The sequence below is a fragment of the Hyperoodon ampullatus genome (genome assembly GCF_949752795.1).
Source record: "Hyperoodon ampullatus genome assembly, chromosome: 17".
In the NCBI taxonomy this organism is placed as follows: Eukaryota; Metazoa; Chordata; class Mammalia; order Artiodactyla; family Ziphiidae; genus Hyperoodon; species Hyperoodon ampullatus.
The window spans coordinates 6,976,191-7,002,178 of record NC_136930.1 but is presented as its reverse complement, the minus strand read 5'-3'; the positions used below and the strand labels follow the sequence as shown (position 1 = coordinate 7,002,178).

General features: G+C 42.1%; 2 protein-coding genes across 3 annotated transcripts in view; one reads left to right on the top strand and one right to left on the bottom strand.

Annotated features, from left to right (window-relative positions):
• CA8 (carbonic anhydrase 8) overlaps nucleotides 1-25,814 on the top strand; it is a gene marked incomplete at both ends in the record, with an annotated part of 66,362 nt that extends 40,548 nt beyond the window's left edge. The window contains 5 exons of one of the 2 annotated variants that reach the window (XM_079722798.1): nucleotides 6,801-6,896; nucleotides 13,399-13,461; nucleotides 15,468-15,516; nucleotides 17,141-17,253; nucleotides 25,680-25,814. In XM_079722798.1, coding sequence (XP_079578924.1) covers nucleotides 6,801-6,896; nucleotides 13,399-13,461; nucleotides 15,468-15,516; nucleotides 17,141-17,253; nucleotides 25,680-25,814 — 456 coding nt within the window. The remainder of the gene's footprint in view (nucleotides 1-6,800; nucleotides 6,897-13,398; nucleotides 13,462-15,467; nucleotides 15,517-17,140; nucleotides 17,254-25,679) is intronic. The other variant, XM_079722799.1, reaches the window with a different exon arrangement.
• LOC307065722 (developmental pluripotency-associated protein 2-like) lies at nucleotides 3,170-4,105 on the bottom strand (the record flags this gene model as incomplete). Its single annotated transcript, XM_079722631.1, has 1 exon — nucleotides 3,170-4,105. One exon carries the CDS (start codon nucleotides 4,103-4,105, stop codon nucleotides 3,170-3,172), a length of 936 nt encoding a protein of 311 aa, XP_079578757.1.
• Nucleotides 25,815-25,988: the final 174 nt, after the last annotated feature.

Below are 25,988 nucleotides of genomic sequence, written 5' to 3'. Positions count from 1 at the left end.
TTACAGGCAAAGAAGGTCTAGGCTACAGAGACCTTCGTGAGGCCAAGTCCTGCCTGTGTCATCGGAGGAGTGAGCTGGCAGAGCAGGGGGGGCCCTCTGCGTCGAGGCAGCGGACGGCGTCAGCACATCCTCCAACCCTTGTCCTCCTTAGAAACGAGCAGTGTTGATGACCTTGGGCTGCACTGCAAGCTGGAAAGCTGCTTGCCGTCCTCCACGGCATCACCCCGCTTCTCTGCCTTTGTGGGTTACGTATAACTAAAGCTAAGGAGGGCGACATGTGATAGGAATATGGGGGTAAAGAGAGCCCAACGGGAGGACAGAGGAGGTGTGAAGAAGCCGAGCTCTAAGACGTAGCTCTCCTTACGGCATAGGGAGACATGCTCCAAGAGGTGGTGGCTTGTGAAGTTCACAGAGCTGAAACAAGCATCTAAGGCTGGTGACTCCCAGCTCAGAAGTCTTTTATGAGAGCTGCTGCCTCTAAGAAGTTAGCACTAGAGTCGCACAAGTGCAGGGTTGCCCTGTGCCGTTCTGCCCTCTGCCGTAGACCTGCCCCGCCCCGGAGCGTGTCTGCACTGTTAGACTTGGAAATGAGTCTTCCAGGTGCCCTCAGCAGATAACTGTCTGCTTGGACCTCTGCTAAGCCTCCCTTGGACTCCATGGGCTGCGTCATCATTATCTAAACCATATCCTTAGTATCAAATGCCTTTCCGTTCAGATCCACTTGTCCCCAGACAAATTTCAGAGCACATGTCCTCAGTATGTGCATATTTATTACTAAATTAGTTCATGCACTAATATGTATTATAGATGTACTGATATGTATATTATATATATAATATATAATCTATTTTGTATATTATATATATAATATATAATCTATTTTGTGTAGCATAGGAAAATTGAAATGAAAAGACATTGGATAAAAATAAATGTAAGCAGACGTTCTAATATGTTCTTTTTGAGCGTCAGTAGATCATTTTGTCCCCGACCCTTTGCCAGAGGAGCCATGTCTAGTCTTAGTAGAACAAATTGCAAACACTGTCACATTAATTGTTACAGCCCTTTGTCTTTATTCCTGTTGCTTCTAATCTTGTTCAGATTTAAGCCTCCATTCATCTCCACATTTTTTTTCTCGTCACACAGTTTTTGTTTGTTTGTACAACCTGTATTAGAGTTCTCAGGAGAAACGGTATATGTATATTCTGAGACAGAGAGAGGAGAGTTAAGATTTATTTTAAGGAACTGGCAAATCTGAAGTATGCAGGGCAGGCCAGAGGCTGGAAATGCAGGTAGGATTTTTTTCACTCCAGAGGTAGAATTCCTTCTCCTTCAGCTGGTTGGATGAGGCCCACCCACATAATGGAGGGTAATCTGCTTTGCTCAGTCGACTGATTTAAATGTTATCACAGCTAAAAAATACCTTCAAAGCAACATCTAGACTGATGTTTGACCAAACAACTGGGCACCATAGCCTAGACATGTTGACACACAAAGTTAATCATCACACACCCGTATCATAATCTTCTGTTGGAACTTTCGTGGTAGCCACCTAGCTTACCTTCCCACCTCCCATGCCAAATACTTCCATCCATCCCCGTTCTGTCAGAAGAACCTTTTTTTTTTTTAAAGTTATTTATTTATTTATTTATGGCTGTGTTGGCTCTTCGTTTCTGCGCGAGGGCTTTCTCTAGTTGCGGCAAGCGGGGGCCACTCCTCATCGCGGTGCGCGGGCCTCTCACTATCACAGCCTCTCTTGTTGCAGAGCACAGGCTCCAGATGCGCAGGCTCAGTAATTGTGGTTCATGGGGCTAGTTGCTCCGCGGCATGTGGGATCTTCCCAGACCAGGGCTCGAACCCGTGTCCCCTGCATTGGCAGGCAGATTCTCAACCACTGCGCCACCAGGGAAGCCCCAGAAGAACCTTTGAAGGGGGATTCTGATTGATTCTAAGCAGCATAAGTAATAATAATATTCACTGCAATAATATATTGCTTTAGTGTTTCCCAAAGCACAGTTATGATAAAATTTAAACCTCTGTGCCATCCGAACCCCTCTAACTTTCCAGCCCCATCTCTCCTGTCACTGCTGGTCTTAGGTGCCCTCTGGTTACCCCCAAAGTACTCAGTTCTTCACAGGCACTGATGATTTTCCTGTCTCTATGGCTTTGCTCTATGAAACAGAACCAACACTAATATAAGGCAAAATATAAGATGATAGGAATAAAGATGGGGCTGAGGGAGATGGGGAGGTGATGTGAATAATTCAGGCTTCTCAGACCTGAAAAAACTTCATTAAGCTGGGGAGAAAGGAAAGGGGGAGATAGACGGTGTTAGGGGCTGAATTTTTCCCCCCTGCCCCTCCCCCCCACCAACCAATTCATATCTTGAAGTCTTAGCTCCTAATACAGCAGAATGTGACTGTGTTTGGGGACAGGATCTTTACAGAGGTTATTAGGTGAAAATGAGGTCATTAGGGGGGGGCCTTGTCCAGTATGACTGGTGTCCTTATAAGAAGAGGAAATTTGGACATAGACATGCACAGAGGAAAGACCATGTGAGGTCAAGGGAGACGGTGGGCGTCCGCAAGCCAAGGAGAGAGGCTTCGGGAGAAACCAACCCTGCCCACACCTTGATCTCGGACTTCACGCCTCCAGAACTTTCAGAAAATACACTTCTGTGGTTTAAGCCACCTAGTCTGTGGCACTTTGTTATGGCAGCCAACTAATATGGGTGGAGTGAGGCAGGGCTCAGGGAGCACAGAGTGAGCTAAAGCCGAGAGGCAGCAAAAATGTAGAGTGTGCGATGGGTGTGGACTGCTCACCTATGTGACTACTACCGGTTACAGCTGGTTTCCAGAATGTGTTGGAAATTTGCCTGGTCCTTGAATTAACCATCCTCTAGTGGCTTGGAAAGGGGATTTCTGATGATGTTTTGTTTGGTCTTTTTTTTTTTTTTTTTCCACTGGTGTATTCTAACAAACATTTTTTATATTGAGGTAAAATTGGTATATAATGTTATGTTACGGGTGTACAACATAGTAATTTGATATTTGTGTACACTACAAAACTGATATAAGTCTAGTTACCATCATTACCATACATTTATCCCCCTTCACACATTTCACCCACACCCCACCCCTTCCCCTCTGCTAACCATTTATTTTGTATTAAGTCATGGCCCATCTAAAAGCAATGATGTTGGTATGTCCAAACCAGGTTTCTTCCTCTTCCCCATTGCAATTAATCTTTTCATAATTTTCTTATTCCTCTTAGCACATTCAGGACATAACATATTATCTTCTAGGTCTGGGGATGGGAAAGTGCAGGCAGGTAACTTGAAGAGAGAGATCATCCTCCTGGGAGTGTTAGGCACCCAGGTCTGACCTGCATGGAACTGCAGGCGAACCCAACCTTCTGTGTCTGCCGAGAGTGGTCTGCCATGGACCACACACCACCGGACAGCGGAAGCTTGCGGCAGAAAGGACTCAACAGAGGTAGGCAGGGGACGTGAATTTATAGCCTTAGGTTGAACAGCTCTTGCAGCAATTCTTGACCATGCTGCCAACATGGCTGCCTGAGCTGAAGTTATCACTTCAACCATGTTAGTCCTTTCCTCATTCTCACTCATCTTCCTTTTCTGAACACCTGCTCTCTTGGTCACCGTCTTGTGTTTCCCTGGACATGACTGCAATCTGGCCTCCCATGATGATTCAGGAATATACTGATCTTTTTCAGGATAAGCATGTTTCTGGAGTCTCAGATAAACCTCTATTTTCTGACCATCGGTACTCAAATTAAGTTGTTGGCACCATTTCCGCAAAGTGTCCCGACTCACGTTGTTAATTGGAGGCAGTATGGTTGGCAAGGGATAAATTGGTTTACTACGACTAGATTTTGGGCAAGCTTTGACCTGTGCATCTGTCTGAGGAGGATGAACTTGATCATCTGGACTCAGTGACTCCACTTTGACTTCTGAAGTTGAAGAAACACTTGGTTTGGTTTGATGGTCTTCAACAATTTCCTCATTAACTGGAAGCAATGTAAGAACCATATTTTCTTCACCTAAGGCCTCTTCAAAGAAATTCTTCTCATAATTCGGGTGTGCCATTCCAAGAAACTCTCAGAGAAAGGCAGAGCCGGCAATGTTAAGGACATCTGCAATTTAATCCTCTTAACCTCTTGTTTGGTCTTAATGAGAGAAAGCACCTCCAAGAGTGGGGCGTTTCTCAGTAAATACCAGGCTGGAGCTTTGTTTCTGAAGTTTGGGTTCCTTGTGGACTGTGAGGGAAGAATCTCTTTTGCTCCTTAATGGAGTATCAACTGACTATAAGACCCAGATGGTAGAGCAGACAACGGTGGTAGAGATTCTCCTGCTATTTTTGTTCTGTGTTATTGTACTGGTCACACAAAGGTCATAGCGATCTTCTGTTATCCTTTTTAGCTTGAGTTAGTGGAAGTGCCAGGATGTCCCTTAATTTTTCTTTTCTTTCTTTCTTTTTTTTCTTTAATAGACTGTATATTTTAAGAACAGTTTTAGATTTACAGGAAAATTATGAATATAGTACAGAAAATTCCCACCTGACCTACACCCCGTTTCCCCTGTTATTAACATCTTACATTAGTATGGTACATTGGTTATAATTAGTGGACCAATCTCAATACACTAAGTATTTTTCTCAGTTTCCTTCATTTTCACCTAATGTCCTTTTTCTGTTCCAAGATCTCACCTCGGACACCACTTTACATTTAGTTCTCATGTTTCCCTAGACTCCTCTTGGCTGTGACCTTGTCTCAGGCTTTCTTTGTTCTTTGACGACCTTGACAGTTTTGAGAAATAGTGGTCAGGTATTTTGTAGAATGTCCCTCTCTTGAGATTTGTCTGATGTTTCCCTCTGGGTTATACTGGGGTTATGGGTTATTGGGAGGAAAAATGTCATTTTCATCACATCATGTCCAGGGTGCCTATATCAACATGTCTGATGACTGCTGATGTTGGCCTTGGTCACCTGGCTCAGGTGGTGTTGGCCATATTTCTCCACCATCAGGTATTCCATACTGTACTCTTTTTTTTGGGGGGGTGCGGTGGTGTGCTGCGAGGCTTGTGGATCTTAGTTTCCTGACCAGGGATTGAACCCGGGCCCCAGCAGTGAAAGCACTGAGTCCTAACCACTGGACTGCCAGGGAATTCCCCCATACTATACTCTTTAAAATGAGATTGTCATGTACAGCACACACTTAAGGAGTGGAGACCCTCAATTTTTTAAACACAAAAACATGTGAAGTAGTTTTTGAGGAACAGGTGTGAGTGATGATGTTGCTGAATTATGGAGGAGTGGCAAAAAAAACAAAACAAAACAAAACCCCAAAACGTACTTTTTTTGGTTTGTTTTGTTTCAGAAAAAAAAAAAAAGCTCCATACTGTCGCTATGAGAAGGAAGAAAAATGTCGATTTGAACTTTGAAATTTGTGGAATAAAAATAGATTTCAACCTTGGGCTTTTTTTGTTGATTTAATTAAGGCAATCAATTCTTATCTGTACCACTGTACACTTATCTGTACCACTGGGGCTCCAAAGCTATTGTTGCAGCCAGAAAAGGAAAGATTAAATTGGTCTGTCTTTCATTGCTAACTGAAAGGTTATATAGAACATCGCTTTCTTAAAGGCAGTGCCTTGACAGTTACATTTACTGGACAATCCAAGTTCATGTGGGCTTTTCATAGCCTGACCTGTCCTGGGTGACCGTTTCTATTATAGGCAGAGGACCTCATTACTTCCCCCTAGTGGTCAGCTTTATAATCTTGAATTCTAGTTGGACAAATTTAGCAGGAGAAACTTCAAAGTTAATGGCAATCCTCATGATAATTTTCCTTAATATTTTAATATGGATGCTAAAATGACATGGTGATTGAATTTTAGTATGTCTTTTTGGATTAAAACTAATTTTTAGATGGGTCAGTGTTTTCAGGCAGCAAGTAATGGTAACTTGATTAAAAGCTAAAGTGATGAAGATTAGTATTCTAGGCGGAAGGTTTACCTTGCTACTGTTCTACTGAGAACCTCAGCGGCCATTTGATTTTAACCAGGGAATTGAATCTGGCTTCTTGCAAGTGTTTTATCAGCACTGTAGGGGCAAGTGCACCTTCTAGATAAACCTGAAGACTACAGAGCTTTATGGGGCTAGTAGCGAGAGAATCCTCTGCAGTATTGTTCGTCATTCCTTCACAGGTAAAATTTTATCTCCAGGACAGGAAATGGCTTTTGTTTAGAGTTCTACATCAGCATCCATTATTTTACCATGCTTTAAAAAGATGCAGTGCTTTTTATAGGATGCTATCTGTCTGCGTATTCTTAGAGAGTGGAAAGAATTTACAGAATTGGAGACTGGTTTTGTATTATCCTTGATGGAAATACTGGGTGACACAATACTTGAGTATGTAGGTGGTAATCCTTTGAATGAGTTCTGGTGTTTGTGCCCAGACTGGAGTGCTGTTTTATTGAGAGCCAGAGGGGATGGCGTCTAAGGAAAGGCAGCTAAATCAGTGTGAAATCTGCAAGTCTTCTTAGATGTGCTCCTGATTAGGACAAAAGCAGAACCTGAATGGCATTCAGCACTGCTTCTGTTCAGAAATGAGAAGGGAGGAATTCACACAGAGAACCAGTATTAAACCAGTCATCTATTTGTGATACTTTCGTTGCGTATGACACCATACAGATACGGTCAAGGAGCAGTTGATACGTCTTTGTTTTCCTGAGTGGAAGTACACTTAGTAACGAGGTTACCTGTCTGTTGTTGCTCACCCAGCTCCACCTGATACACTGGAACTCCACCTTGTTTGGCAGTATTGATGAGGCTGTGGGGAAGCCCCATGGAATCGCCATCATTGCCTTGTTTGTTCAGGTAAATGGTCTCCTGCTATGATTGCTATATTGTTCAGAGATGCTTATTTCTAATTCATTTTGCAAAAGGTTTTTTGTTCTCTCTCATTTTTACTACTTAGAGGTGACATTAAACACCTATACAGAGAGCACTGATACTTTAAAAATGGAAAACTTGGGGGCTTCCCTGGTGGCGCAGTGGTTGAGTCCGCCTGCCGATGCAGGGTACACAGGTTTGAGCCCTGGTCCGGGAAGATCCCACATGCCACGGAGCAATTAGGCCCGTGAGCCACAACTACTGAGCCTGTGCGTCTGGAGCTTGTGCTCCGCAGCAAGAGAAGCCACGAAAGTGAGAGGCCCGTGCACCGCGTTGAAGACTGGCCCCCGCTTGCCACAACTAGAGAAAGCCCTTGCACAGAAATGAAGACCCAACACAGTAAAAATAAATAAATTAATTAATAAACTCCTACCCCCAACATCTTCTTAAAAAAAAAATAGAAAACTTGATCTCTCTGGGTCAAGGATGAGCAGCCATGTTCACTGGTAGAAAATGGTTCAGTTCATTGGCTTATTAGAAAGTTTCTTCAGAGTGTCATTCAGGGTCTTTGGAGAAAGGAGTTAGAAAATGTCTCCTGAAGGCAGAGTTCATTTTATTATTGAAAAAGAATTTCAGAAAATATGTTTGGACCTCGCCTTCCTGCAAAATCTAAGAGAAATCAATACTATAATCATGTAGTAGATTCCTTTAGCTATTTGTTATTAATAATTTTCACTCTAGGATGATTTGAAGTGCCTTGTAGAAAACACTGATAAAATGAGAGCGGCAAAGACCTTGGTGGATATAGTCAATGTAAAGTTTAGATTTGAGCTCTTTGGTGGGGAAAGAATATTATATACATTTAATGAAATGTACAGAAGCAGACCATATGCTTTCAAAGGTAAAATTTTAATTTAGTTCCTAAGGTGAATCTTTTAAACTTTGTCTTGATGTCATTACTTGATGTAATAAAAGATTTAGAGGTGAAGGAGACCCTGGAAATTGGAGGCTTCCCCCTTCCACCTCTTATAGAAGAGAAACCAAGGGCAAAAGAGGCCAAGTCATTGTTTATAGTCACACAGGGATTTGATGTCACCAGTCAGGACCAGAAACCATTGTCCACTCTGTGTGGTTCCAGGCTGCCTTTGGATAACCTAGTGGTCCTTAATAACTTAATTTTCCAAAGAGAGCTGAGGAAGGGGCCTTTTGAAACCTCTTTTTTTTGGGGGTGGCATATATTTCAATAGTATTAATTCCAACAATTTCCTGTTATAAATACCTCTAAGATATTTCTTTATTGATGTTTACAAGTAGCCTTCCAGTTTTATTTAGCCTTTTGAAATCCATGTTTTGCGTTTTTTTTTTTTTTTTTTTTGGTGGCATGCGGGCCTCTCACTGTTGTGGCCTTTCCCGTTGCGGAGCACAGGCTCCGGACGCGCAGGCTCAGCGGCCATGGCTCACGGGCCCAGCTGCTCCGCGGCACGTGGGATCCTCCTGGACCGGGGCACAAACCCACGTCCCCTGCAGCGGCAGGCAGACTCTGAACCACGGCGCCACCAGGGAAGCCCGAAATCCATGTTTTTAAAGTATAACGCATGTCATGGAATTTAAAACAAATCCTTACATTTTAAAATAAATCTTCTTCTCACTATTTATTTCATGCCTTTTTCACAGGCAGGGCCCTATATTCCTTCTGTTTTATATCTGCATTGTATAAGGAGAATGGAATCACAAAATGTTGATGGAAAAGTGTTTTAAATTATACTACAAATATATTTTGATATTCTTTAGTATATTGAAAATAATAACTGTTAAAGTCCATCTTTTGTAAGCTGAGAAAGTTAACAGAGCATCCAGATTTGGCAGCATGAGGCAGTAGAAGTAGAAGGCAATGTCTCATTATTAAAAAAAATAAGAATAAAATAAAAATAAGAACACAGATAACCAAATAGTCATCTGTAGGAGCGGAGGGAACATGTTAGTTTCATCTTTGGAGACGGTACTCAATACATACTTGTGAATGGAATTCAGTATGATCGCTGATGTTTTCACTTACTGCTTCTCAGTGTAGAACACCTGACATGCAGTAATAGTGCACTAGATTGGAAGCCGAGTCTCTTGGGACCAAACATCGCCATTCCCTGGAACCAGCTCGTTACTGGAGGCAGGCAAAGCTTGGGAGCTTGTACTCTGGCCCTAACTTTCCGTAGGAGGGAAAATCCAGGTTATCTACGTGAAAATGCCTTTCTCGGGAGAGAACAGAGTCCCAGAAACTATAGAGCAAACATTCACGGAGGAAAGAAGCGCTGATGGGAGTGTCAGCCGAGGCAGAGAGGAAAGGACCGCATGCGGGGGTCTTGTGCTTAGGTCAGAGGCTGGGAGAAGCGGAGGGAGGAAGTCCAGGCGGTGAGGATAGACTTCCCTTCAGGAAGCTTGACTCAAAGACAGACGGCGTGATAACTGGTGGTCACGTGCTCAGCAAGGTTCAGATTGTTTCACATTGAGACCCGAGATGGGCCTGTGTTTTCATTCTGAGCAAAAAGGGCTAGTGCAGATGTTGTTTAAAACTACCAGCAAGAAAGGGGATAATTGATGTAGAAAAGCCTCAGAGGAGGTGGAAAGGCATGGGATGAGAGCTTAGGCATGGGATGGACTGACCCTGGACAGGACGGGTCCCACCCCTTCTCCGAAATAGAGGGCCAGGAGGAAAGGGTGGGCACAAACGGCCCACATGTTTAGGTGAAAAAAGCCAGGAATTTAGGGGGAGTTTATGCCTGATGACCTGTATTATCTCTGAGACATGCAAAGCAAAATTATTTATAGAGCAGAGGAAATATGGGTGTGGGATTGGGTTTTGAGATAGCTCAGGAGGGGAAGGACAATAGACTTGACAGTCCTTGTGGGAGACCCACTTGAGATTGGACATCACAGGTGGTACAGGACAACGGACCGTGGGCTGTTCTCCATCCAGGGAGAGGAGCGGAGAATTCTAGCAATTTTCTTTTTTTCTGGCCGTGCCCCGCGGCATGTGGGATCTTAGTTCCCCGAGCAGGGATCGAACCCATGCCCCCTGCAGTGGAAGCATGGAGTCTTAACCACTGGACCGCCAGGAAAGTCCCTCTAACAAATTAATTGTTGTATTGATCCGTTACAGAGCATAAGGTTTAGGAGGACAAAGGGATTAGAGAACGGGGAATGGTTGAAGAGGTGTCATTGAGCATACGCAGGAAGGCAAAGAGATGAAGCCAAGAGAGACCTGCGGGGCGTGATGCCTTGTGATCAGTGAATAGGAAGAGAGAGAAAAGAAGAGAGAGCTGGACAGATGGGCACTTACGGTCAGAGGCAATGGTCTTCGTTTGGAGTTGCAGTTTTCAGAGTGAAGACAAATCCAGGGTGTGTTCTCAGGATTGGTTTGCTGAGGAGGGAGGGAGCTGATGGGCATGGACTGAGGGGTAAAGAGACAGGCCAGGGAGGGTACAGGTCGCGCACAGGGATGCTGAAGTCCTCCGGAGTGACGGCAGGAGGGGATGAGCACTGGGAACGACCGGTGGGTCAGTACGTGACAAGTAGAGCAGGATAGCATCGGAGGAGGGCAGTCCGCTCAGAGGAGGAGGATGGCTTTGGGCTTGTGGGGTAGAAGACCCATCTGAAAGTAACAGCTGGCCACAGCTCTCACTCCTGTCTTGAGGGAGACTGCGCAGTGTCCACGCCAAAGTCTTGGGAGGGTGGTGGCCTTGAGCAGACCCGAGGGGTTCACAGAGACCCCCTGGAGGAGGTGGTGGGAGAGCTTGTCAAAGCTGTGGAGTCATCCAGTTTCAGAGGCTGCGGTGGAAAATGAGGGGGGATTAGCGTTAGAAGCAGAAAAGCACAGGGCTGTGCAGGGCTGAGGTTGTCGAGAGGAAACTCACCAGAGGGCTGGCATTTGGGGCGGCGGTGAAAGACGGCCAAGGGGAGGGTCAGGAGTTACTGGGTTCCTGGAAGACTCTTGGTCCCATGTTGCGTTGCCACCTGGACTGCTGTAGGATTTTAGGGGCTGAGGTGTGCAGGGGATCCATCTATATTTTCTTTTTGGTGGCTGTAACCCCTTCAGAGAAAACTTTGACAAAGAAGGAAAGAGATCGAGCAATAGCTGAAGTTGGTTGCAAAATACAAAGTTTTGCCCATAAGGTAAAGAACCTTTATAGACAGAAGGAGCCAGTAAGAGTTATTAAGTGCTACTTTATGTAAGAACTGTATTCGATGCTGTGTAGTATTCTGATTAAGAGTAGTCTGAGTGATAGTCACTGAATTACAATTCCCCGGCCCTGTTCTAAGGTTTTTTTAAATTTAATATTTATTGATTGATTGATTGATTTGACTACGTTGGGTCTTAGTTGTGGCACGTGGGAATTTTAGTTGCGGCATATGGACTCTTGGTGGCGGCCCGTGGGATCTAGTTCCCTGACCAGGGATTGAACCCCGGCCCAGCCCCCTGCATTGGGAGTGCAGAGTCTTAGCCACTGGACCACCAGGGAAGTCCCTGTTCTAAGGTTTTTGTTTGATTGAGTCTTATCTTCAATCCCATCACTTTTGTCCGCCTCACTGTATAGAGGAGGAAGCTGAAGGACACAGAGGTTAGGTAAACTTGCTCAAGACTAAAAAGGGAGTCAGGCTCAGAGCCCAGTATCCAACGCAAGTGACCTTGCTCCTGGACCACTACATTGTGTGGCCTTACAACGTTCAGATGTGGACTCTTCGAAGAGTTAAGCTCTGACAAGAGATGCATGAAGTAAAGACAGAGCCGACCTGTGGGTGTAATCATCCTAATGCTACATTGTGGTTAAACCAGTACAACAGAGGGGTCTGTTTCCCCTGAAGATGGGGTGAAGACGTCTGCCTACAGGTCCAGGCTTTTGCATCCAGGAGTAAATTTTCCTAAGATATATATGTGTGTGTGTGTGTGTGTATATGTGTGTGTGTATATATATATATATATACACATATGCACATATTATATATATATATATATATATATACATTTTTTTAACTTAAGAGAATTCATTTTCTGTTTTTAGTGCCTATCTCAGGAATTGCAAACACCTGGAAAATGATGTCCCAATTATTTTGAACTGATTGGCCTATCTTAGGTTATGTAAGTTTCTTGTCTCACCTCTTTCCTCTGATGCCCTTTCACCTAGCCTGTTTCCCAGTTGGATCACATGGAGAGAAACAGGGAATATAAACATGGTGACAGCTCTTCTAGCTCCTTGTAGGTCATTCTCCAAAAATTTTTTTTTAACATCTTTATTGGAGTATAATTGCTTTACAATGGTGTGTTAGTTTCTGCTTTATAACAAAGTAACTCAGTTATACATATACATATGTTCTCATATCTCTTCCCTCTTGTGTCTCCCTCCCTCCCACCCTCCCTATCCCACCCCTCTAGGTGGACACAAAGCACCGAGCTGATCTCCCTGTGCCATGCGGCTGCTTCCCACTAGCTATCTATTTTACGTTTGGTAGTGCATATATGTCCAAAATTTATGTGGAAGAGAAAAAGCGAACCATAACAAGGATTGTTTGTCTGAGGTTATAAATTGTCTCTGCTGTCACTGCCCTCCATTATCATGGACTGTTGAAACTTGGCTGAAAAATGGAAATCAGATTGCACTTATAATTTTTAAAGTTAGAGTCAAGAATAGTTAACATCATATTCTTTTTAAAGTCTCAAATTCTTTGGAACATTTTATACACTGAAAAAATGTAATGATACATAATGCTTTAAAAGAGAAAGCTACTGGGAATTCCATGGTGGTCCAATGGTTAGGACTCAGAGCTTTCACTGACATGGCCTGAGTTCAGTCCCTGGTCAGAGAACTAAGACTGCGCAAGCCACTCAACGGGGCCCGGAAAAAAAACATAGAAAGCTATGAACAGCATATTCTTATTTATTTAAGAATAAAAAGGGGATTATATAACTATGTTCTGTGGTAATCAAAAATGTTGTCCTGATTTCAGTGACAGGACAATGATTACGTATGAAATCATGTACTCATTTTTCTGAGTTAATAAAATTTTTTCAACACGGATAAAATCTTTATAGTAATGACCTAGAAATGCCCAGGGTGAAAACGGAAGGCTTTGGGCATGTGATGAATAATTTTAATTCAGAAATATCCTTGAAATTTCTATATTGCAGTATTATTACTTTATATATATATATATATATATATATATATGGCACACTGGGTAAACCTGTACTTAGCAAGGTGAATTTAGAATGGATTCTTGGAAATGTCTAGGAACATATCTAATACTTTCTTGTACTGGCTTCTGTTACACCTTTAATTGCCTTCAGTAGATGTTGACCTGGCTATTATTAAAAAGGTCATTTGTTCCCCGGGAAGGACATTCAGGTGAACTTGAACTTCACGTCTGTTGGTTATCTTAAGTAGAAACTACATATTTAAAAGCTTTATGGTTATGGTTTATGCTTTACACATTGCAGATCGGAAAAGAACACGTAGGCCTGAAGGCTGTAACTGAAATCCTCCAGGATATTCAGTATAAGGTAAGTCATTCTTTAAAGGAAAATAAAACTACTGGCTGTGTCAGAGGCTTCCAAGCCCACCTTCAGGCTGGGACATTCCCTAAAAGGACTCACAGCCAAGTTCTTATCCTCCTGGTTGTGGTTTCTTCCAGCGGAAGGCTACAGTCCCAGAGAAGTGAGCCACAAGCTTCCAGACAGCCCCGCCCCATGGAGTTGCACAGGGACACACCTGATTCTCCTAGCGGTGATGTCACAACAGGTGTGAAGCATTGCCAACCAGGGAAGCTTTCCTGGGCCTTGGTGTCCAGGGATTTTATTGGGGGTCAGGCATGCCAGCCGGCAATGCCTGAGGGACTGACCTCAGCTACTCTGACTCTAGCCCTCCCCCACCCTGAGCAAAACCGGGCTTTCACCATAAATCACAGTGTTGGGATATACTTATCTGGTCCAACTGGTGCAGCCTGACCCAAGGCCTCAGGCACACAGAGCCACTCTTCTCAGGCAGCATATTCCAAGGGCTCAGAGATGATCTCCCAGGAGCCAGCCAGGGGCCAGTCTTGAAGACAGGCCTTTTAAATTTTTTTTGGATTGTGTAGGATTCGAGCAACCCAGGCCAGCTGAGTTACCCCTTTCTGCCCGCTGGTTACAGGAAGGTAGTGTAAATGAAACAAATAAAAGTTGTGGCAACCACACTTCAAAGTATTTAAGTAAAAAGGCAAAAAGAGACAAGTACATATAAGCCATAAGATGATATATCCCATAGAAGGTGATTTAGGTTGATTTCAGCCTGTAGCGATTCGGCCTAGCATTACCGGGAAGCCCAGTTCTCTTATAAACAGTACCTTCTATGCTCACGTTGAGTCAGTAGAATCTGAGTGGCCTTGTGGGGGAGAAGTTCAGTCCCATGTGGGTGCTGGAGATACTGCACAGGGGTCCAAAGACCCAAGGCCAACCCTAAAATCTGTCTGGAAACAAAGTCTCGCTAGCTCTAGACTCACTAGCTCAAGCCCAGAGCATCTGGAACCAGGCAAGAACCTCTACAGAAGGTCTCCTGAGCGCAGGCTCAGAGTGAATCCAGCTGCCAAGGGAAAGCACAGACTGGTCACAGAAGCTGATGAAAAGGGGACAAGGACACATTTTCATTGGCATGTGTTGAATAGAAATGGGTTGAGAAATTTTCCTTTATTGCTTCAGCTAATGTGACATCAGTCGTTATGGAATACAGGAGATTGGTGGGAGGTAAGTAAGCTGGATTCTTTAATGTGTCCAGCAGTCCCCAGAAGTAAGGAAGAGACCAAGAGGTCATGCACTAACATTCCCTGTTAATGTCTGCATTAGTGGAGTAATCTTATAAGAGACATCCAACTGGAGTGACAGGTGTGTCTGTCTAAGGACCGACATTTTAAATGGGACTATTTAAAATAGTGATTAGAAATGTGAATTGGTGATGGTACAAATAGTTTATCGAAATTTAAATCTAGTTTTGATAAACGTGTATTGAAATTTAATATTTTCATCTGAGTGTCAGTTCTGCGTCTCTGGAGGAGGAGAGCATCCAGAATAGGTCCTAGAGCTGAGCTACCAAATCCAAAGGGGGCAAAACGAGAATTTGGAGGCAGCCCGTCCTGCCAAGAAGGTTAGGAATTGAGATCATAGTACCAGGAAGAAAGTCATTTCTAAAGAATTCCCTGAGCCAAGGCCTAAGTCTCTGGTCTGGATGTGCCAGGAGCCGGAAAGGTAGCTGACATGGGGCAGATGGACACTGGACGATTTTAAATTTCATACCTGGAATTATAGGGAAAATTGAGCTGCAGCAGCAGAGAAAATAGCTACAGACTCAGAGCCAGAGTATCTTGTTGGAATCAACCCCTGTCGCTCCAATGAGAAGACAGATTGACACAAATCTGTGGGGTCTGATAATGCCATTCAGAAAAGACTTCAACCTGGATTTTTAGTGCTAATAAATGTTCTTATTCTAAAATTTAGAAATTTTATGTTAACATGGGGTACATTGTTTTCTGTTTCAGGGGAAGTCCAAAACAATACCTTGCTTTAATCCTAACACTTTATTACCAGGTAAGCATTCATCTGCATAAGATGAATTTTAACTGTGGATATGACTGCATTGTTTTCCTCAGAACATACACAACTATATCTTATTAGTTAATAAAGTTTCTTTACAATTTATATTCTCTGTAGTTGGTACCCGTTTCAGATTGCTCTAAACCTGGGAGTAAACCTTTTGAAATAAACACTTTACCACTAGTTCCATTAATCCATGAAGAGGTTTTTTTTTGGATTTTCATTCATACAAATTGCTACCTCTGTGTAAAGCACGACTGTAATAACATAACCTTGATATACATGTAAGATTGGTCAGTGCAGTTCTTATTAATCTCTGGTGTGAAATAAACTTTATATCTAATTTTAAAAGATAACCTCTTTGCAATGATATTATTATTTAGCTATTATTTCTAAATATCTAGGTATGCCTGAACAGGTAAGAATTGTATATAAAATACTCAAAATATCATTTGTAGATAAAGGTTGTTTTGTACAAAATTTTGGTCTTCACATTTCTCTGCCTAAATTATGTGAAATTTTTTGGTATTCCAAACAAAACCAAATGCATTGTATCTTCTACTTTCTACGTTTAATTGCACTGCTACAAACCAGTTTTTTCCATATGTTGAATACTCACCCATCACATTTAATCACAAATTCTTCTAATGCAGGCTACAAGATTTTATAAGAATTTTTTTTTTATTCTATCATAATATGATTTCAGTATTTTGCTATTGAAGAAGCAATATAGAGGTAGCTAGAACAGCATGGTTAAATGCACAGACTGTTTTCTTGTCTCTCATTTTTATTAAAAAAAATCAGATATATGATTTAACATTCTTAAAAGAATCAAAAGCTCTAAATAATCACACCTGGGAACAACTTAAGCAGTCTCTCCCTTTAAATCCCAATAGCTACAAATTGTTGACTTTTTTTTTGTATTTTACAAAAATTTATTTTAACTGAATTTTTAAAAAGATAATTTAAACACACAGACTTTGAAACCAGACTGCTTTCGTTCTCATCCTGGCTCTGGCAGTTGTTAGCCCAGTGACTGTGGGCATATTACATACCCTCTGTGATTCAGTTTCCCCATCTGCAACGTGTGGGTAATAATGGGACCTATCTCACTGGTTTGTTGTAAGAGTTAAATAAGTTAATGTAAAACGCTTAGAAGAGCACTTCACATGTAGTAAACATTCAATAGATATTGGGTATAATCAGTCAGGTAAATCATCCAATAAAGTAAAAAGAAAAAAAAATGGATACACTTCTCCTCAAGTGAGTAAACTTGATATATAGTATATAGATAGTATATATATCAAGTATGTATATATATAATATAGTATATCAAGTTTATATACATCCAGTTTATATAGCCATATTTAAATATGTATAGTAACCCATTGAGAGAAACTGCTATAAATAATAGAAAGAGGATTCATCATGTTTTTTATTGATTGTTTTCTCCATGATGATTAGATTAAAAACACAGACGTGAGGCTCTAGTTTAAAAATGACATCAGTCTGAGAAGTGTTATTTGGACAGTTTGTAATTTTGAAAATTATTGTTGGAATCTTCCAAATTATTTTTCATTAACTTGCCTTTCTGTGATACGTCCACGTGATGGCACAGACCCTCTGCTGCGCGATTACTGGGTCTACGAAGGCTCTCTCACTATTCCGCCCTGCAGTGAAGGCGTTACCTGGATATTATTCCGATACCCTCTAACAATATCCCAGCTACAGGTGAGTGCAGTGCTTTTAAATCTTCCAGAATGAAGTTCTGAGTTAAAGGTTAAATGTTGTCTCTACAAAAGGGAAACATGTCTGTTTTACGTTTTGGCTCCCTTTGGATCAGTTAGATCAGTCACATCTTTTCAGATAAAGTTAAATGTCTTGAACCAGTGAAAGCAATGGAAAGGTCAAGGATGAAGAAAACCCAGCTCTCTTTTATGATCTGTATTTTAAAAGTCAGTTTTTATAGAGTAAATAGAAGTCAGTGAAATAGCCAAACTTTTGATTATTATAGTTATTCCTTCAAGTGGGTTTTCCCAGGCATTGGAGAGAAAAAAGGTCTTGGAAGTAAAGTGAGAATGCCAGTTATTTCTGTAAGTCACATGCAGGCTTTGTAATAGCTCTTTCTTGGCTTGCACAGGAAAATCCTGTATGCAGAGGGTGAGGGCGCTAAAAAGAACACCCCGGAAAGTTCTGGATTGTTCTCTAGCCTCATTTTTGTTCACCTGCCTCCCACCTTGGGTACAGCATAGGTGCTCTAAATGCTAATGCACAATGTGTGTGGCTCCAAGGTGAGCTGTCACTAGGATGTTAGCTGGCAGAGCAGGAGGCAACATCACTACAAGGTGTTTAAACAATGGTTTTGATATTATTACAAAAAAAGCTTTAAATGTCTCCTATCTGTCTAAGGATGTGTTCTGGAAGGCTATACTTGTTCTTCATGATCGGTCTCAAAAGACTTGGGCCGTCCTCTCAATAAACCAAGATTCCTTTAGAAACTTTTTACAAACTTTTATTATATCCCGTATCATTTTATAAGAAGTTCAAGTTGACTCACTACTCAGGAAAGCCTTCTTTTGTTTGTCCTTAAATCTTTAAAATCCTTCTTTCAACCTTTAACAATTTCTGATTTCTCTTTTTTTCTAAGGATTAATTTTAAAAGTGCCCTATTCAGCATCTTCATTGTTTCATTATTTTAGAAACTTTGATCACACCACCTTTGGGCCTTTGTATTTTTAATATGACAAACCCCAATTCCTTTATTTATTCATTCATCTGTTTTTTTCTTACAAGAAACTGTTCCTGACTGCCAACCAGGTACAGAGGATGCAGAGATTCAGACACAGTGTTTACTCTGAAAAAGTTCACCATGGAGTTGTGGAGGCAGATGATTATTAGACAGCTATGTTGTGTCATAAGTAAGGTGCTCTGGAAACACATAGGACAGAAACCCAACCTGGACTGGGAGGTCCAGGGAATAACTCCTGAAAAATATTAGGAGTTAGTCTAGTAAAGGAGAGGGAAGAAATTAGGAGTTTGAGTCTAATGTTAAGAGTAGAGGTTTGGACTAATGACATATAGATTTGGAATTTAATAGCAAAGGTGGTAACTGCTGTAACAGATATAACTCAAAACTTCAGTGACTTATCACAGTAAGAATTTATTTTTTACACACGTAAAATGTGTTTTTACATTTTACAAATACAACAAATGTGTTTTTGATTCACAGTGAAGGCTTTTCTTTGTGCATTCAGGGAACCGGGTTGAAAGACACTCTGCCATCTTTAATACCTCACTTCTAGGTCCTTAGGTGTGGTCATGTAGCCAGCAGGAAGGGAAAGAGCATGGAGGCTCTCAAAGGGGGATTGCTTTTAAAGGGCCAGACCTAGAAATGGCGAACACCATTTATGCTTACATTCTGTTGGCTGGAACTCAACCACATGGACATACCTGATTGCAGGGGAGGCTGAGAAGTGAATTCTAGCTTCACGTCCAAGAAGAAGAAATGGATTTGATGATCAGATTAGCTCAAGTTGAGGAAGAGACAAGATAGCCCAGCTGAGTGCAAAACCCCAGTGTAGGTAGAGGAGATGGCACCACATAGGGAACTACGGACTTGCCCAAGGGCCTTGGGAACAGCCAGCAGGGCGTGAGTCCAGGACAGGAGAGAGTATCTGCAAGATGTGGAGAAGAAAGGTTCATAGTGACAAATGCTACAGAGAATTTAAATAGGATGCATGCTGCCCACCCAGGTAGAAAATAACTACACTGTATAAACATGTGCCCAGATGCCACTGCTGGGTTCTCACCCTTGACTCCTGTTCCTTGGTCTTGTGTGTTCACTGGTGGATCCTGGTATTGACACTTCTCTGTTGCTGAGCTTTGGCTTCTCTCCTCCAGTATTATTCCTCCACCATCCCTTCCGTTATGCTCAGTCAGTGTTCCAGGTCAACACCCCAGCCCATCCAACCAGTTTGCCTTGAGCCTCTACCATGGAGAAAGCCTTCATTTCTTTTCAGAGTTGCCATCATGCAAACAAGATTCATGAACAAGGACCATCATTGCCAATTAACTGAATTGTTAACGGAAGTGAGATGTTTCCATGGAGTGTTGAGCTGAAAGGAGAAGGGGACCAAGGGTAAAAGTTTTAACTGGCATTAGTCACGAGGAGGGGAGACTGGCAGAAGTAGTAGAAGCAGCGCGGGGTCTACAGTCACATTTGTTCAGCAGTTTAAAGGTAATTTTCTAAAAATAGGTCAAATCGTTTAGTGAAAAATAAAATTTTCCTCCATAACCACAATAAATGTCTATTTATTGCAAGTCAGTTCGAATTAACCTTGCTGAGCCACAGAAAAGAAAATTCTCAGTTCCATTTAGAATTCCATTAAGGATCCCTTGCTAGCACGGTATGGGGAATGTTAACGGACAGTCTGTAAATGTGAACGCGGATGTTTTACTTCCACGTCGACCGGTATGCTATGCGAAAATCCAGAGACAAATCATCATGCCTTCCAGTCTCTCTGTCTTCAAAGGGAGCCTTGCTTTGTATTGTCCCTTTGAGTGAGGCCAGTGACAAAGTCTAGCCCTAACTCACTAAGTGATGCTCCTCAATTATTGGGAAATAAGCTGTATCTTCCTCAAAGGGAGCCAGAGCCAAAGGAATGTACATTGGAAGGAATAATCCCAACTGCTCTTGGAAATAGATGACTTTCCAGTTAGCTGTGGCTTTTCAAGAAAAAAGATGTAGGTTCTGTTAGCACAGAGCTCCATTATAGCATCTGTTCAGAGGGCAGGAATGTTGAAATGGACACACACACACACACACACAAACACACACACACACACACTCGCGTGTAAATTAAAATGGAATTTAGAGTGATTTAGGAAAAAATTATAATTTTAGGAGAATATAAATCAGTCTGTCCTTGGCTTGAATGTTTCACTGTTGCTGCTCATATAATTTCATAGAAAGCAGAGCCCCAAATAGAGAAGGTCCAGAGAGGTCAGTACAAACAAGAAGAACCCAAGAGAGAGGATGTGATTCTAGAATCAAAACCAAGAAACATTGAGAAGCCTCACCCTATGTGCTTAAAGAGGAGCAGAGAGATATAGAGATGGAGGCAGAAAGAGAGAGACAGAGGATTGATATAGAAAATAACAAAAGAAATAGCAAATGGCAGGTGAAGTGGCCAATAAGTTGATTATATCGAGAAATAGAAAACTTTGTATTGAAAAAATAATGTGTCCTCTTATAGGCGTAACATGTAATTAAGCAGCTGGATATTGTAGAAACAATTGTATCTTGAAATGCGTCATCTGTCACAGGATAATAGTGTCTGCACTTGCAACGTAATTAAGGGAGAAGCTCTAGATCATAATGCTTTCCTAGGAAATGCACAGCTGCTGGAGGTGCGGGTGGCGGGGAGAAGGAGTCAGCGGCTGAAGTGTGGTGTTGACAGCTAAGCCTGTCGTGGACCATTTGCATCTTCCTGGGCACTAAGAATTCTAGCATCTGGGACTGGAAGCTCCTGATTGGTTGACTTTTTCATGTTATTCCTGGTTAGCACACCCTATGCTAGGGGAAGAAACCCACACAATTGGATGGATTTGGATGAGTGTAATTTAAAACATTTAAAAAAGTGATCTGTAACCATTAAATTACTGTAAGATAAACAGTGGTGTAAAACATTAGGAAGCCGAAGTGAAAAAAAAATATTTTTTTTCAGCTGGATTGTTTTTTGTTTTTGTTTGTTTTTGGTTTTTTTTGGCTGCACTGTGAGGCTTAGTTCCCCGACCAGGGATTGAACCCAGGCCATGGCAGTGAAAGCACAGAGTCCTAACCACTGGCCCACCAGGGAATTCCCTCAGCTGGATTGTTATGTTTGGAAATGGGACTCTGAGGGCAGAATAAAAATACCAAATTTAATCAGATCTGACAACGGAAATTGTAAGACATTCTGATTTCACAGTGACATTAAAATGTGAACAATATTCAGAATTGATCACACGTGGTATTTTGATATAATGGCACATGTGCAGATATGTGAGCATGCGCATACACACACACAAATAATTGATTCTTCCGTTTTACTCTCATTTTCCTGTCTTTTTTCTCCATGGTCCTCTTACTCATCTGTTTCTATGTCTTAACTTACCTACTTTTCCCAAATTAGATGTGTCTGTCTTTGTTTATTCCTTTCTCTTTCAACTTCAAGTAACACCAGTGAAACAAAAGAATATGGATGTTGTTATTGGTTTTCACCGTGTGGCTATACGCCTGTTAGAACTCGGAAAACCATCTTAAATTTTGTTTCCTCCCAATCTTGCCTCTTCTTCCTCCTTCCCCATTTCAGACTTCCTGTGGATTGAAAAGTGGGACTCTTCCTAGCCCGATTTCTGGCACAGATGCTTGTGGCCTGGGGGGTCTGGGAGCCCGTCTGGTCTTGGACCTCTGAGGGGCAGGCTTTTTCTATGCTCCATGTGGGATCTGAGTGGCCATGAACCCTGAAGACCAGGATGCTGCAGGACCCCAGCACGGTTGTGTTTGAAAATGATTCCAAGTGATTTGGAACATTTGTTGTGCATTTTCTTCTGTGTCCGTGTTCCTCTAATTTGAGTGTGCAACAGAATCCCCCCCGGGAGGGCATCTTAAAACACAGACTGCTGGGCCGCACCCCAGAGTTGCTGATTTGGTGGGACTGGGGCACTTATTCCAGGAAGCACACTTTGAGAACCACTGTTTCTCATCTACCCGCATTTATGTCCTCAGCTAATTGAGGTCAGCAGTCTTACCACCAGGATGCTGAGTGCCTGAAGGCCGGTGTGCTGGGCGGCACTAGACCAGTCCTATCCAATGGAAACACCATGTGAGCCGCCTATGTGAGAGAAAATTGTCTAGTAGCCACAGTAAAAAAAGTCAAAATAAACAGGTGAAGTTAATTCAGGTAGTCTGTTTCAATCCAGTGAATCAAAAAGATCATTTTAACGTGTAATCCGTATAACAGACCATTGATGAGATTTTTCACATCCTTATTTTCATACGAAGTCTGACTTTGTGTGTATGAATCCTCCATTTCCAGTACATCTCAGTTCAGACTAACAACATTTCGAATGCTTGGTGGCCCCGTGGGGCTGGCTGGTGGCTACTGTCCTTAAGCAGTGTAACTCTAGGACTTTCACTTGCTCCTGGGAGACTCCCTCTTTCCTTTCTTAATATGCGTTATTTTTAGGGACTTGTGAGAAAGTTTGTATTTATTCAGCATCTTCCATGATACAGAGCGCTTCCCGTGGAGTCACGAGCTCTGTAATCTCTACGTCTGGAGTAAGTTTCCATCTGTGTGGCTCATTAGTAACTGTCCTAATGATGGGACGACAGTGGCCGAGCCCAGAGCCAGGGATTGGGATGATAGGAAAGTTTACATCAGTGTTCCTGGGGCAAGAAAGTTCTTTTCTCTAAGCTCTTCCTCAAAAAAAACCACAAAAAAACAAACAAAAAAACCCCCCAAAAGATCAGATTAAGGACTGATTAATGACAGAATGAGGGTTGTTTTAGGGATGAAAGTTCAGGAAGAGAGAGCAATGATTCTAGAAAGAAAGTTAGATAATGGGCTAGAAGAAAATGAAACCAAAACAACAAGGTTCAGGACGTGAAAGGTGGAGAGATATGTATATATATATATATATATATATATATATATATATATGAAATCTCATTATATATACACATATACGGACTATTTAAGTACAATTTGCTTTGTTCCCTCTATTTGACTACCACAAGGAATTCTTTTCCTCTAATTCATGGATCATCATCGCCTGGTGATGAAAGAGAATAAGATGAGAACACCGACTTTTATGTGTTATTTTTCTCTTTTAACATGATGACATATGAACTGTAAGTCAAAATAAGTCTATTATAGGATGTGCACAGGACCTCGGAAACTACTAAAATTAATGAGTGCCAAACCTCAGACCCTAGACATTAGCCCTTTAAATGCACTCATGAAGAAAGGAGTTTGAAAGCTGAACTTTGAGTGAATCATTGGGGTCCTGCAATAAGGAGGTCGCAGTAAATGCCTTAGACCCACTGGCGTGCCACCCGGGCTCAGAGGAGAGCAGCCACTCAGCTCTGCTACCTTCAGCAGGTGAGGACTTGTCTCTGAAGTGTCGGAGCTCTGTCCTCTCCATCTGTCTCCTTCAAATTGGCTAAAAACAAATACCGTGTTTAAGTAGAGTAGCATTAAAAATCGATGAAATCGTACATCCTGATATATGTGATGACGATAGTCTCTGTACAGCCATGACATCTGAGTTTTGCTGAAGACTTTTATCCTGGACTATTATTCTGTTCCCTTCTCACTCTGTCTCATTTCAACGTGAGATAATGCAGTGTGTACTTGAAACCACTTGAAGTGACTAAAAGGTTCCGAGTGGTGGTTACTTCCAAAAAATTGGCATTTCAGAGAGATGTGTTTTACAGGGGATTCTCGTGCCGCTGTGGCTCTAGACATTTTTCAGATGCAGCAAGCAATATGGGTGCTGCCATAGTCCCCCCTCTAAGACCGTGTGACGGTCTAGTGGAAGACCATTATGTAGATTAAACAGCTAATGGCTTAGCTGACTGGCACTTCTATATAAATACAGCATGTGGAAGTTATTTTAAAAAACAGGACAATTCTAGTTGGATCAGGCTTATCCCATTTAGTGAAATCAAACAGTATTTGAAGACATGGAAAAATGGAACGTTAGAAGTCAAATTTCTAACCTGGGTTCTGATCTAACAAGCCATTTAATTTTCCCCAACTCTTGTTTTCCAACACATATATGAATGGTTTGAATCTTGTGAGGTTCAACTCTTTTGGAGTCAGGAACCTCTTCTTAAGAAACTACTACACAGGGAAATTTTTACAAGTCATTCAGGAGTTTCATGGATCCTCTAAAGCCTAGGTGTTTTTAGACTTTTATTCGAACCCTGAATTAGTTAATCTCTCGCATTTTTTTCACCTTATGATTGGGAGAAGTCTGTGGGTGTGCTGTATGAACCTTTGTAGGCAGAAGCCTCTGGTTCACAGATGGTGAACTTTTGGTGGATTGATGCTGTTCAGATCACACTTGCTCAACATTCTGGGGTAAGTGCCAGATGTAGGGTCTACTGATGACTAGAATTTCTGAAGAGGTGGCTGTGAAGCTGGGAAAGGAGCAGCTGGACTTGGCATTGTCAGACCCGGCTAATCTGGAAACTTCCTTAACCCATGTGGCCTCAGTTTCTCCTTTTGTGTAAGGAATGAAGAATATCTGTGGCATGTGATTTCATGGGGCATTTAAATGAAATAACAGACCGTGACTTAACAGAGGTAAGTCAACTGCTAGATGGCAGTGAGGCTGGCGAACACTTATCACGTGCTTACTTGGTGTTCAGACACTTCCCAGAGGGTTGTGTCTGGCACACTATGGATTCTTAGGAGGTGCAGACCCGGCAAGTCAGGGAAACTGCAGTGCACTTGATGGGAACGGTCCCGTGGGACTATGGGAACCTCTTTGTGTGTAACAGGACACCACGGTATCTCGGGAGGCCTCCTGAAAAGGGAGATGAAGTTGAAAATCGCTCTTGCCAGGGGAGGAAGATGGGCTTAAACTTTTGGAAAATCAGAGGCACTCTTTGGACCTGTGCTTTCCAGAGGGCTAGACGAATATCAAAGAGAGTCTTTTGATGAAAAAACCTCCATCTGATACATTTAACATCTGGTCAGTGTTAGCATACAGTAACACCAGAATTCGTTACTTAAAGAGATACTTGGGAAGCATTTCAGAACACTGCTTCATTTGTTCACTTTTTCTCATTATGTCACAGGTGGCCATAAGAGCTTCTTGAGAGAAGGGTGTATCATTTTTGTACAAACAGAGCCAGCAGGTTTCCATGGCAGTTTGGGTTGTCTGCAGACCTTCATATCCCTACTTCTGCGGTCTTCATTCTTCTTGCAGGGGTTGCGTCTAATGTCTTAGGTCTGGAAGGATGAAGTTCTTTTTCTCTCTTTGAAGTTTAATTTGTCTCTTTCTAAATTCTTATAATTTATGCATATTTTAAGCCATTGATGAAACTGCAGTCTTGTTCATGGCCGGTAAGTGATTAATCTGTTTTGTCCTGCCTTTATTTTCAGATTGAAGAATTTCGAAGGCTGAGGACACACGCAAAAGGGGCAGAGCTTGTGGAAGGCTGTGATGGGATTTTGGGAGACAATTTTAGACCCACTCAGCCACTCAGTGACAGAGTCATTAGAGCCGCGTTTCAGTAGCTGAAGAGAGCAGAAGCCGGTGCGTCTTCATCTGGGTACGTTTGGATTAAGCAAGGAAAGCGAGGCACACACAGCTGAGCCTGTCACACCAAAGCCACTCTCATGATGATCCTCATAATTTTGCAATGTCAGCGCACTTCATTTTTTTTTTGCAATTAATTTTATTTATTTATT